General features: G+C 36.0%; 1 protein-coding gene across 33 annotated transcripts in view; it reads right to left on the bottom strand.

Annotated features, from left to right (window-relative positions):
* Positions 1–14,302, bottom strand: part of LOC121482302 (ABI family member 3 binding protein) — a 241,038-nt gene that overhangs the window by 90,756 nt on the left and 135,980 nt on the right. For 29 of the 33 annotated variants that reach the window (XM_041740203.1, XM_041740557.1, XM_041740276.1 and 26 more), the window contains 9 exons: positions 9,578–9,658; positions 9,115–9,162; positions 7,983–8,045; positions 7,792–7,866; positions 7,017–7,064; positions 5,503–5,562; positions 4,544–4,633; positions 2,266–2,343; positions 626–685 (listed from right to left, as the gene is read on the bottom strand). The exons of 2 other annotated variants lie outside the window; for them this stretch is intronic. In XM_041740203.1, the coding sequence (XP_041596137.1) occupies positions 626–685; positions 2,266–2,343; positions 4,544–4,633; positions 5,503–5,562; positions 7,017–7,064; positions 7,792–7,866; positions 7,983–8,045; positions 9,115–9,162; positions 9,578–9,658 (603 nt within the window). The remainder of the gene's footprint in view (positions 1–625; positions 686–2,265; positions 2,344–4,543; positions 4,634–5,502; positions 5,563–7,016; positions 7,065–7,791; positions 7,867–7,982; positions 8,046–9,114; positions 9,163–9,577; positions 9,659–14,302) is intronic. 2 more of the 33 variants (XM_041740708.1, XM_041742052.1) reach the window with 2 other exon arrangements.

The following is a 14,302-nucleotide window of genomic DNA, read 5'->3' as shown; positions in this document are numbered from 1 at the left end:
ACACAGAAATATGAGTTTATATATTGAGGATATTCTCATAAGGATCTCTAAATGAAAAAAAGTTCCAAAACTTTACTGAGTTATGGTGGTGATGGTGAAGGTATAAGGTGAATTTGAACTAATAATGATGCCACTTATAATTTAAGTTTCTTAGCACTGAACACATTTTCTATTTACTGAAAGAAGACATCATTACCTAAAATGGCAAAACAAAACCATGCACATAATAAAAATGTAGGAATCTAGAGCTGCACAGGAATCACGTCGTACTACAACAGTTATGACAACACTCTGCTTAGATCAAGGATAGACACCCTCACCCCAACCCTCATAAGTTTGAAACTCAGGAACCAAAAATGTGATTAATAGGTTACATGGAGGTGAGATGCCATCAATTCTAGTGCATTACATTGCAAATGCATATACCAGACTAAGTTCGTACTTTGCTCTTTCAAAAACAAGTAAGTGGTTTTAATAGTCTTCAATATGTGAAGAAGCAGCTGAATGACAACAGCGAAGGACACACAAGTCTTGTGAAGCAGAAGCAGCTGTGATTATTAATGTGATGAAATGGGTTTCAAATGAGCAGGAAAAGCAGATGCTGATGGACATAATGGGTCATTACCTAGTGTGGTCACTGGAGCCTCGGTTCTAAGAATAACTGGTTCAAAGACTGTGGTAGGAACTGATCAAAACCAATAAGAGAAATCAAAGAGATTTTTGTGAACACACGAAATGTCAGAAAATTCATCTTACCGATAAAAATAATGTTTCTAAGCCTTTTAAGGGGGAAAGAGCAGGAGAAAGGTGGATTACACATTCCAAGATTTAATACCAAGAGGCAGGAACTAGGGGTGTGGGAGGAAGCGAGGGTGGGAGTACCGGGTCACCTTGGGGCCTGTTTACCACACACACTGTAGAGAGCCAAAAGGAAGCTGATACTGCACTCGCTAAGAGATTAGGTTCTTAGTGAAAAGGGTGGCATTTGATACAACAGAGTGAAGAAGAACCTCTGTTTGTGATATTTTATTAAACTAGGTATCCTTAGGGCTTTTTTTTTTTTTTTTTTCCTTAGGGCTTTTTAAAAAAGATTTTATTTATTTGAGAGAGGGAGGGCAAGCACAAGTGGGGGGGAAGGGCAGAGGGAGGAGGAGAAGTGGGCTCCCCACGGAGCAGGGAGCCCAACTCAGGGCTCATTCCCAGCACCCGACACTTACCTGACTGAGCCACCCAGGCACCCTGGTATCCTCAGTTTTAAGAAGAGAAAAAGCATGGTCCTGTGCAGAGGAATCACTGAAGCCCAGTGGGTCCAATTTAAACTCGTAAGTAGACACCTCAGCCCCCTTAAATCCATCCTACGAGTCCATTTGACTGGAGAGCATCAAGTCATCCTCTGTCTAGGAGGCCAGCTTCAGACACTCTCTGCTTGTCAGTCTTTGATCCCTTACCCATATATTCATCCAAACTCTGTACTGGTTTCTTCCTAACATCCTGAGCCTTTTCCTGCTCCAGATATTAACCAGGCTCCTAGCACATAGCATTGTATCATTTGGGAAATTACATATATAGACACACACACACACACACACACACACGCACACACACTCTTGTATAAACATTGCTGCCTTGTGTGATTTTCTCTGTTTATGCTGGAATGGCTTTTGTTTACAACTATAGCACACGTTAAGAAATAAAACATGCTTCCTACTGCTAATATGGTTATAGGGGTTATGTGGGGACAATAAAAGTAGTAGACTTGAATTGATTATCCTCTTTACTAAGCAAGCTTTATCTTTAAGGCAGGAATGGAATCTGGGTAGCCTGCGTGGCTCAGTCAGTTGAGCACCCAACTCTGAGTTTTGGCTCAGGTCATTATATCTCAGGGTCATGAGGTCATGCCCAGGACTGGCTCAGCACTCTGCAAGGAGACTGCTTGAGATTCTTTTCCTCTGCCTCTCCCTCTCTCATTTGAGCATGCACTGTCTCCCTGTCTCTCTCTCTCTCTCTCAAAAAAAAAAAAAAAGTAGTATATATTTTTTTAAAAAGACAAGAATGGAATCAAATAGCATGAAAAGTAATTAAGATAATCATTGATGGAAATTCCCACACAGAAGCACAAGATAATTATCTCAAGTTCTGCTCATTAACCAGCAGTTTTTTACGCTTAAAAGATCTATAGGGCAAGTGCCAATCATGCGCATAGAATTTAAGGTCCCAACTGGGGTAGACTGCTTGAATTCCTTAAACCAGAAACCACGTATTTACCCAGTTTGGTCTGAGGTACTTCTGGATGGGGTGTGGTTTTAGCTTTGGGCCGTAGACGACGAGGTTTCTTTGTTGTAGCTGAAGGAAGAAAATTTAGGATTAATACTGTGTTGATGGCTCCATGAACTCTGAATAAAATGATAAGCTTTCTAAAATTTGTCAGAGTTTCTTTGAAGGGAGAAAACTTTGTTACTTTGGTTTAATATTTTCTCCCTTAGTATATCAATAGGTTTCCTTTTATAATTGAGAGTTCGCCAGAGGTTAAAAATTACAATACAATTATGTTTAAGAAATGAAGATGAGGAACCATCATTTCTTTGAAAGTGTCCATAATCCAAAACTGGTTACAAATTGCTCCTAAAATATGATGATGTGAGAGAAGTTCATATCCTATTCACTTGTAAATATAATTCAAAACAAGTAGGCTTCAGAAAATTTTCCATCTGCTAACTTACTAGAACAGGCATACAGAATTTGATGGAATATCCATTAAGTGAAAGAAAGATAGAACCTGAGATACAAAAAGAAAGTAAGAAAATTCATGGTATCCTAATCGATACTGTATCAGTGGTCTATAGAGGGCCTAAGTGGAGAATCACATTCAGACCTTAGCTCTAACAAACAGTAGTATTGTTCAAACAGACTCAGATTGACATGACGCAATCTGAAGCTGGGATGTGGGGCAGAGAGTGTTGTTCAATTAAAGCCATACACATCTCTGTTAGAAAGAAAGTCTTTTATGTTGTAAGATGAATAATGTAATAGGATGATGCTAGATTATGACATCATCTAAATAGCACCACAGATAACTCTGACAATGAATAAGAAAAGCACTTGCTAAAGGACATAAAGGATCGTTACCTAAAGATGTCCCAGAAGTAATAGGTTCAGAATCTGTGGCAAGTAAAGATCAAAAGTGATTGAAAAAAAGAAAAAAAAAGTGATTGAAAAAAAAAAGTTAAACCCATGAGAAAAGTCATCAAACTCTCCTGAAAAAATGAACTTCACTAGTGTGGCATTGGTTCTACAACCAAAAAGCAAACATTTTTAAAATTTTGAGGTCAGGGTACAAAGATATTTGTTCTTACGAAATGGTTATATTCTTAGTATCTCCACATAGCTCCAAGTTTTGCTTTTTATATTATCTGATAACACAAAAACAACAAGAAAACCCTGCTTAGAGAGATCTTTAGGCATCTTTCTAGTAATATTAGGATTAAAAATGATGGAGAAAAGAATGTAAAAGTATTATTTATTGGAAAACAAGGCCCTAGATCATGATAGATGAAATAGTTGATATATTTAAGTAGATATATAATGACGAGCCAAAATAGATGATGTCTTTGTTGTTGTTGTTGTTAAGAGCTCACTTTGGAAGAAGACCAAGACTTCTGTCCAAACAGAATCATAGAAAAGAACAAGATACAGAGGGTCATTCAGTCTGCAAAACTTGTCAGTGCATTTCTCTGTTATCAGGACAGAAAAGGCCTGACCCCAGGAGGATAGGAGAGTATGGTATAGCCAAGTGACTTAAATCCAATCACTGAAATCAGGCATTCAGGGTCCTCTTCTTGGACGATCTAAAAGTAGCATCACTGACCACAATTTCTGAGCATCAGCTAAATGAACATTGTCTTTCCCCTTTCTCTCAATCAGGATGCTCTTCTAATTCCTATCCTTCTGCTGTTCCCCACACGTATGGTACCTCTCCGCCACAGTCTATGCTAGTCCTGTCTATCTCTGCAACCTATCTACATGCTGTATAAACTCTGAGGTCCATGTTATATTTAACAGCTCATGAATTTTTTACTTCTCTAATAATTAGCTGTGTGCCTGAGAGTTGGTAAAACTTAATAAATATGTTGCTTCTGTCTGCATTCCTTTTATCTATTTATGAACAGTTTCTACATAAGAAACTTGCTTCCTCAACCAAGTGAAGTCATTTGTTATTTCTCAACTATTTTTCACAGATGCTAGTGTAGTGCTTAATAAAATGTGTGGCTAATTGAACTAAATATGCTAGTCGGATATTTAACTAGGTAAGTTTTTGATAAACCAGAAAGAGAAAAACACAATTTTCAGAGAAATAAACAAAATACAAAAGTATAAGAAGATACCAAGCAGCATAAGGAAGTTACAGTTATTTACTAGAGCTCTTGTTACCTTGGCCTTCACACTGAAGGCCTTACCGAATTGTGAGCTATTTGGTGGCAAGTTAAACTGCCACGCAAAAATCACATCCAAGGGGTTCCACGGGTACCAGGAACCACGTATTTACCTAGTTTGCTCTCAGATGCAGTTGGGCTCGGTGTGGTTTTATGTTTGGGACGTGGACGACGTGTTCTTGGTCGTTGTGATGTTTTGGGAGCTGAAGGAAGGAAACTGGTTAATGTTGTGTTATAATTCCAGAAACTCAAGAAAGGATGATACATGGCTCGAGGGTTTCTAAAATTTTGCTAGGTTTTCTAAGTCTTAATAAATTTGTCTCTTTGGTTTTAGAATTTTGTCATCTATATGTAAGAAGATTTGGTGGTTGGAGGGGGGGTGCTGTCCACTGACAGTTCGAGAAAGAATATATAAAATTATTCTAATAATCTAAAAATCTCATTATTATTGATGTGAGATTTTCAAAAAGGATCCTGACCCCAGAAACGCAGCATGTCTATATAGGGGAGAACCCAGGCCCCAGGCTTACCTGCTTTTAGGAGATTATACTTAGAAATTATACTTAGAAATTATTTGGTTTACACATACATCCCATTAAACATTAGAAAAAGCACATTTCGTTTCTTAAATTCATTGGTAGACAATAAAAATGCCCTGTCTTAATACAACCTTCTGTCAATGTCCACAGAAGTAAAATTGATGTGTATGAAGCAGCCACTCCTAATTGTATTTGAAATTCAGCTTTGCTACAGAACACTGAGCAGAATCACAGGCTCTGTAAAGCACTAATAGAGCTGGATAATACGCAAGATATATGCTCTATCCTAGGTGCGTACAAGCTTAACCAAGCAACTAATCAAGTAACTTATTTTAAACATCTTCAATATTCAAAATGAAGACTATAGTTGAGTGACAAGGGAGGGCGATGAGAAAATCTTTTTTTTTTTTTTTTTTTTTTTTTTTTCGATGAGAAAATCTTAGAAAAAGAAAACCCCTTGACCAAGATAATAACAGAATAGACTAGACAATGGGCAGAAAATGCACTTGCTTAAAGACATAAAAAGTCATTACCCAATGTTGTTGTGGGAGCCTCAGTTCTCAGAGTTACAGGTTCAAGGTCTGTGGCAGGAACTGACCAAAAGCAATAAACAATGGAGATTTAAGAAATATAGAAAAAGAAGGAAAATTGTCTTTAAAACAAATCTTGTTTACCCTGTAATGTTTAAAAAGCATTTCTTAATGCTGTAAAAGTAGTATTTGGTCTCTAATTGACTATGCTCTGGTATCCATTTATCTCACAAAATAGATATACCTTTGTATTTTGCATTCTTATGAGGCCAGTGAAAAGCTTTTCTCTGTATTTCATTATCTGATACCAGCTACATTGGAAACTTGGTTCCAAAAACATCTCAGTTGCCTAATCTGTATTTTAATTTAATCTGAAAAACTGCAAAAGCTTCTGTCAGTATTTGGAAGGCTTTCACCACCATTGCTATTTGTTTTGAGGAATTGTGGTGGTGAGAATTTTTTAAAATGTTCTCAATTTGTCTGTTTATTGGATATGTGTGACAGTCATGCAAAAGATAAACGTGTGCCTTTTCTCCATAATAAATGGGGAACTCTTTCATACTCTTTCTCTTAATTCATTTATCTCAAATGAATAATTAGGAGATAATCATTCAAGTGGGCAACAGATAATTAAGAGAAAGGTCTGAAGAATAATAATTCAACTTTTGTCTATATAAACAGGATTCCTGTAATTCTATAATATTCTGAAATGATTGAATTATACATATCTATGAAATTGTGATTTGTAACTCCTTGGATTTAAATTAGCATCTCCATTTGTCATTAAGTTCAGAAGGCTAAATGTAACATTAAAAATCTCATCATGAAAACACTGTGAGCTTTTGTATGAAGATTGCCTTTCACTAAGATAACACAGCAGAGTTGGTTTAAGCCACATCGGATATCTTCTGAATTAATGGAAAACATGGCCTACAGAAGAGATGAGGAAAGCGAACACAATAGGATGAAACAATATCCAAAACTGATTACCTTCAAACAAAAAAGGGAATCCCCGTTTTGCTTGGAAATCAGCGTTGCAAGATGAATTTTTCAACAGAAACATGCACGTGCATTTGAATAGTACAAAATTCAAGAGGAAAGGACTTTTGCAAGAAAGGGACAATTAGGTATTACCTCAAGCCCCAACCAGATTTTTAACTGCTCCTCTCCCATAACCATAAATTATACACACATAATAGCAAAAATCTCAAAGACTTCCTGGATTGCAGATGGTTGTGCTCTCAGTCCCTGTGACTTTCCTCAACATCAAGTGCTACAAGCAATCTGAATGCCTTTGAAGGTGATCAAAGGAAGAATGACATTCAGGGGTTATAAACTGAGCAGCAGAAGTAAGAATGCCTTTTGATATTGAAAATTTCCCTGTTGAAAATAATAAGCAATTTCTGGAAATGAATGAAAAGATGGTGAACGGCTGTTTTTTACATAAGAGAACACAACTCAGGACAGAGATGAGAGGTGAGCTCAGAAACATTGACCAAGAAGGAAGAGATCATTACCTACAGTTGGGGAGGGAGCTTCGGTCTCAAATGTAACAGGCTCAAAGACTGCATCATAAAAAAAATCAGATATAAGTAACAAAAATAAAGAAGTTTAAACTTTTAAGTGGTCATTGATGCTTAAATTCATAAGATATAGAATCTGGTTTATTCTAAGTTGATATAAATTGTCTTCTTCATAAGTTCTTCATAATATCTTCTTCATAATATCCCATATGAGAGATATTTTCTTACTAAACTAGACTTTTGTACTCATTGGAATCTTAGGAGAAGATGTCAATTGCAAAACAGTTGAAATTTTAGAACTCTTATATAAATACCTTTCTTCATAGGAAATCACTTAGGTAATAGTTACTGTTTAAAATGCCATTAAAGTATTTTAGAGGAAGCCAATTTCTGATTATGTGCCTAAAAAGCATGAACACAGTGTCAGCCTTCCCAGTCTTATCTAGTGGTGAATGCTGAAATCACTTTCAGGTATGTTCCAAATACAGAAAAAATCAGACTTCTACTCATTACACATCCAAACTCAATACACAAAGCCTAACAATGTTAACAAAATGGAATCTATCAGACCATCAGATATAAACCTCACTAACTTCCTACACATTGGTTTGTTCATTTCACAATTGGTGTTTTTACTTTGTAAAGATAACGAACAAAATCATGGTATTTGTGTTTCTATGCTTTATACAGTATGACAAATCATAAACATTTTCAACAACATTTCCAAAGGAAAAACTTCTTAAACTAAAGCATTGGCAATTATGTTTACCGGGTTTAGTTGGTGGCATATCTGGTTGTGCTGGGGTTTGGGGTTTAGGAAGTAATTGCTTTGGTGGTTTTGAATCTGAAGAAGAAAAGGTGCTATAATTAGTGTCATAGCAGAGCTGTGAATGTCAAGAGTAATGTTACTTACACTCTATTTTCCTAGTTATAGATCAAGGCAGTGAAAGTAGTGATTACCAGGCTGGATTTGAGGTGCATCTGGTCTATGTGTGGTTTTAGGTCTTTTGGATGGTTTTGATGCTAAAGAGAAAGGTATTAGAAATTAGCATAATGATCATGGCTGTAACTGTCATAATAAAGACACATATGCTTGAGTAAAGATACTATAAAATTTCACTGAATATACAACAAAATTAATTCCTGGGGTATGAGAAGGATGGGAAATGTGTCCATTTCTCCTGATTTTTCCAAAGTGAAAAGTCTTCAGGAAATGCTCAAAATGTGCCTTTGAGCAAAGTAATGAGAACTATAATAAAATTTCTTTCTATATAAGTAAATTCAAAGATGACAAGTACAATACTTCTATTTATTAGTTGTTAGGTTTTTCAACATAAAAACAGTAAAGTAGAAATTTGAAACTTGCTTAGGAGACCTGGAAAATAATCCATAAACACTTTAAATTATACAGAGGTTACATGGCTATAGATTTCTGGAATTTTCCAAAGTAAAGCAAATTTACTGTGAATGCTGAGAAATTATAATGAAATAGTAATAGTCAAATAACATTAGTACCCAAAACAATAAAACAAGTTTGGCACTTCTATTGTTCTCAAGTTATAAAGACCACGCTATTTTAACATTGAACTCTAGAACAAGAATAGTGTTTATGACTCTAGTTATCAAAATATACTCAAAAACATTCTTCAAAGAAACAGAAAGCTGAAGAAGCCATTATCATGCAGCTTTTTAAGAGGGAAAAGATCTTACAAGTTGAATGAGTAAAGCAATGAAATGATAATCACGGCACTGGAATAAAATTTTGCCATTTGCCAAGTCCAGGACGAGCACAGAAGTCCCTGGTCTGAGAAAGAGCAGAAGGTTTTCTCAACAGAAGGACATGGAAGGACAAAGGGTTTGTGGAGAACCAGGAAGTTCTGTCCAAGACCACAGAACTTCCTTAAAGAAGCACACAGGAAGGATTCTTCTAGAAGTCTCCTATCTTCAGGCTCTTCAGACCCAGATAGGAAACATGAGAAAAAGTATGGAATAAAATTGTGATGATGTGATGGAACTGCAGTCATGCCTGGGTGGAGAGTAGGAAAAGCAAAAGTGGCATTCCGTGAAAGCAACTGGAGGAGAGTGGAATTACCGACTGTGGGCATCAAGAGCTCCGGTTGTACCGTAGTGGGTTCCAGAACTATGGAAGCAAAAAGCAAGAACACTAATTATATCAAGAAGCAGCATCTTGAGGAAGGAGACAGTACTCTTCATTCCTAAACCCTATTTTGTGAATGTGATTTTCCCTTCCACTTTTCCCATTTATCCCTCTTCCTCTCCCACACCCCAGCTGCCATAAATATGCATCCTATGTGAGACTTTTAGGGTGCCCGACTTTAATAATCCAGTCCAGGGTGGGGCAGCCTACTGCTGTGTGCCTAATAGATACAAATGAAAAATAACAATGTATTATCAACATAGGATTGATGAGTAAATATAAAAGTCAACTATATTGGTTCTTAAAGCCCAACTATTTAGGTAGTAGGTAGCTACTGTATCAGAAGCTTCCATATTCCATTTTCTATGTTAACTGGAACCCTCAATGTCACATTTACCAGGTTTGGACTTGGGCACATCTGGACTAGGTGTGGTTTTAGGACGGGGGCGACGACCTGGTCGTTTGGTCTTTGGTGGAGCTGAAGAAAGAAAATTAGCTCATTAATACAAGAGCACTAGCTCTACAAACTGACAGTACATATATCATAGAAGCACATGTAACTCCTCTGGCTTATTGTGGGCATATATCCTTCTGTTTTGCAACTTTCTTTCAATCATTTACTCAGTTAAATGAGGTCTTGAATAATATATGTATATATATGTTAAAGACCTCCCTATTCTTTCCTTTGTAGAGCTGAGAGAAGGCAGTCTCCTGGAAGTTTTGAAGGTGTATGTTTAACAGGAACATGAAGAAAGGCACCTTTAAGGAGCCACTAGGGACACAAATTAAAATTTATTTGGCCTAACATTGAAAAGGAGTTTTCCATTTAGCATTATAAAGTTCACAAGTCAGCAGCATGTATAAAAAGGCTTTGAGTTCAGATATTACTTCAGGCAAGGCATCTCATTAAAAAATGAGATGCGGTTTATAAAACTAAAGAATTCGAATTTTTTTTTCTCTGCAAGTAAGAACAAAGAACACACACACACTGATGGATATCAATAGATGAATCCATTAATGTGAGCCTGTTCCTCAAAATACTAGCAGTTAGGAAAAGAGGGAACAAAGGTCACTCACTCACTAACTGCATTACCTAATATTGCTGAAAGTTTGGTTTCCAGAGTTCCAGGTCCTTAGAGGGCATGAAAACCATCAAGAAGGAATCAAAAATCAAAGGAAAAATGATAAAATCTATTCTCGTATGAAAAAATCCTTAATTTCTAATTACAAAGTTGTGAGATTATATATAAATGGTGAGACTTTTTAATCCATGTAAGACAGTCCTTTCTTAAATAGATTCACATGCTTTTAGACAAAATGAACAAAATGCAGTCTTGTCAGTTAAGTTTGGAAGGAGAAACGGAAAAAACAAACAAACGAAGGCATGATTCTCATTTGGAAGACATGAATGCAATAAAGTGACCAACAGTTTGGGTTGTGAAGGAAAATATGGGTAATTGGCTGAGATGGCACCAGCAGAACACAGTTTTTTTGCTCTCTTGAAGAAAAAGAAGCTATAAATATTGGGGTTCATTTTTCTGTTTCTCTTAATGAATTGCCTAGTAACCCATCAGGGTACTTAGATCTGGAAAGATCATACTACTTTTCAAGAAAACCTGCAAATGTTAGAGTTTTAAAAGATAAACACCTCTGAAAGTGAAAAGACAAAAATGTCTACAAACAGAGGAAAGCCAAGGTCCTCCACGGGAAACAACTAGGTTAAAAGGAGCCCAGGACACAGTACTCAAATAGGAGGAGGGACAATACAGAATGTGTCCAATCGAAATCAGTATGGCTTTCAGGGCTGTTCCAGAGCCTCTGCTTAGTTAGCACAAGCAAAGAGTATATTCTTCTGACCAAAATGGCTGAAATAAAGATCTGAAGAACTTAAGAAATTTTTAAAAGCCCAAGCTAAGGACGAAATTGCACATAATGAGTACTAATGAAAGAGTTTTTTTCACTCAGTAAAGGAAACTTCATTACCCATCGTTGACTATGATGGTAATAGAGTCAGAGGTTCTGGGGCTATAATGAAACAAGTAGTATCACAGGCCATGCTGAAGATCACCATTTAAGACAAATTAAAGTCCTTTACTAGAAAAGCTCTTCTCTCACTGGTGAACAATCAGGTTCTGTGGTTTATTACACTAAAGATCAATCATCTCACATCCTTTCCACAAACCATAATAAAAGAAAGAATTGAGAATTCTGATTTTTCTTGTTGATTTTTAGCTATTTTTCCCTCTACCAAATAGTCTGAAGATTTCTCCTAGTGCCTGAGGAGATACTGTTTTAACCTCTCCAAGGTCATCCAAAGCATCCATCACCTGCCATTTTGTTTTCATGTAGAACGGTCAGGTTCACCCAAGGAAGTGGGAAGAGGTAACAGACCCATCAGACCTTTAGCCAGGTCTGAGATCTGTTGGTTTTGGATGATTTTTGCCTGTTGGATATGATACTCTTTCACACATACACACACAAAAAGGAGTAGGACATATGGTCTATAAAGGTAAAAAGGGCCACGAGTGTTCATATGGTGTTCCTCCTATTTACTAGCATTTATTGCTGATGAACAAACTGGTTTGTATATGAAATTTAGTCCATTCTGTTTAGCAAATCAAAGAAGTCAAAAAGTAATCTCAGATTTCATCAAACACTTAACAAATTAAATAATATTATTTAAGTATTCTGAAAGACAACAATCCCTCCTATGTTTTTCAAATTGGCAATAAGTAAATGATATTTCAAACTGAATATAGTTTGGTTACAATATCTGTTTATGCTTTTAAAAAGACCATCTAGTAGATTTCTTATTCTACAGAACAAAAAGAATTCTTTCAAGAAGAAAATAAAAAAGGAAATCAATTTTTGAAAAAAGAAAAAGTGAAGATTCTTTGCCATTTTTTTTCTTACAGAAAGAAATTAACTAATATGGCAGCCACTAACAAGCTTAACAGAACTTAAATCATTTTGTTTCTTATATTTCTTATACTACATTTACCAGGATGACGTTTCTGGAATACGCTATGGAAAGATTTGAGAAAGTAAGTAGAGACTCTTTAGTATCTAAGGAAAGAGAATATCACAACGAATAGTGCAGGGAAAGAATTTTCATTTTTTCTAAAAGCAGCATATAATAGGCACAAGGTGTTCTGAAAAATGGTGCCATTCTTTAGTATGTCTGTAACCAAAACATTGTTTTGGATTTCTCAAGAACTTATCCAGAAATAGATTAAAACAGATGAATGGCAAAGGCTGAAGTGATGTATCTGATTGAAGTACACATAACAACGCAAAAATTCTGTATGTGTGTGTGTGTGTGTGTGTGTGTGTGTATGTAAGAGAGAGAAAATGGAGCATGGGAGGAGCCTGGATGTCTCAGATTCTACAGGAGAAAAGGATAAATAGTAAGTGTCAATACCTTAAATATAACTATCAAAAAAATCTTTATCTGAAAATAGTAAAAATTCTTTTTGAAATTTTGAGGTTTTAATTCATGCTTTAATTTCTACAAAGTTGCCATCTGAAACTGAAAAAGTAAGTAAGATTTGTCATTTGTAGCATCTTACAGGATTTATAAAGATTAAATTTGGTGGTCTTAAGAATTTTATAAAGAAAAAATCTGTATTTTGAGTTCCTGGCTGAAACTGAGACCAAAGAGTTATGGATCCTCATCAGTTAAGCTTCCAATTCACCTGCACATAGAAATATTGAAGTCAGGGTTTATTAAAAGCAAATACATCTTCTGACAAGATCTCCTCTATTTTATAATTTTAAGGTGTTACCGATAAAGGAATAAAAATGTTAAGTGGAAGGCAAACAACTATACCACTGACCTCAGCCCAAAAGAAAAATATACCTGGCCCACAGATTTGTGACTAACCATGAGAAAAATTTATCATTCTAGCCACCATGTCAGAGAACTATGTAAAAAGTGTCACAACAAAGTTAACGACTCAGTATGAAGGAAGCAATTCTCATGGTATGAGGCAGACAAGTTGGGACATGCTGGATGGTGGGATTTTCAAGAAAGCAGTGGATTATGCTTATAAAACAAGCCAAACCCAATGTGGGTTTTTATTCGTTATTTTAACCTCAAAGGAAAACCAAAGGAAAAGCAATCTGCATGGAAAGTGAAATGGAAAAATAGCAGAGTGTGAGGACAGGGCTGGGGAAGGCAATGAATCACTGAAATAAAAAAAGCTTTTAGTGGTTTATTTGCTCTCCTGAACCTTGGCTAGCAACAGAAATCTTCTGCAGAGCTATCTTGGTGGCCTGCCCCAGAGTAAAAATAAATACATTTTTAAAAGCTAGAACCCAAGCCCTGGTTTGCAGAGATCTGTTACTCTGTGTTGCTCAGACCATTCAACGTCAACTCCAGTTGGTGTCAAGTTAGGCGCAGATTCTGAAGCAGTAATACTTGATTCCAGGGGGAAAAGCATGGCTATTCTTAGGTGAGCAGAAGGCAGAAACCAGAGGAATATAAAATCATTAGCTTCCAAATAATTTGTCACATGTTAAAAGGAAATGTCAAACACCCTAGAATGATAAGAACACATCCTCTCCCCTTATTTGTATTAATGAATTTCTTTTAAACCTTCCTTTAGAAACCACTGAAATTACTAATATAACTAATGATTTTTAAACCATTAAGAACATCTGAAGATTTTTTTTTGCTATTTTCATATTTTATCTTGTAATAACAGAAATACTTAGATTGGAGAGACATTTATTTAAGTTTGGTGGTCTAAATATATGGTAATATTTCTCAATCTGCCTGGTAGTAGCCCTCTATCCAGAGTATAACTTAAGTATAATGGTTATTATCTTATTCCAAAGCCCTCTAAGCATGATTGTTAAATAAATGTACATTAAACCCTCTCTCATATAGCTGTCAGAGTTCTTTGATTTAAACTTCTAGGGTTCTTGAGTTTGATTAACTATACTTCTTTCTCCAAATAACCCCTCTGAGTAAGAGTACTTCATTCCATTTCTCTCACTTGGAAACCTCACTGATGTTCTCAGCATCAACTACACTCCCTTCGCCTAATCCCTAATTTCCTTCCGTTTAACACCTACACCTGGAACTCTCACACTTCCTTTTTCTTTTCTTTCTTAAATA

The sequence above is a fragment of the Vulpes lagopus genome, chromosome 1 (assembly GCF_018345385.1).
Source record: "Vulpes lagopus strain Blue_001 chromosome 1, ASM1834538v1, whole genome shotgun sequence".
Classification (NCBI taxonomy): Eukaryota; Metazoa; Chordata; class Mammalia; order Carnivora; family Canidae; genus Vulpes; species Vulpes lagopus.
Note: the sequence above shows the minus strand (reverse complement) of the source record. Positions and strands in the feature narration are given on the sequence as shown.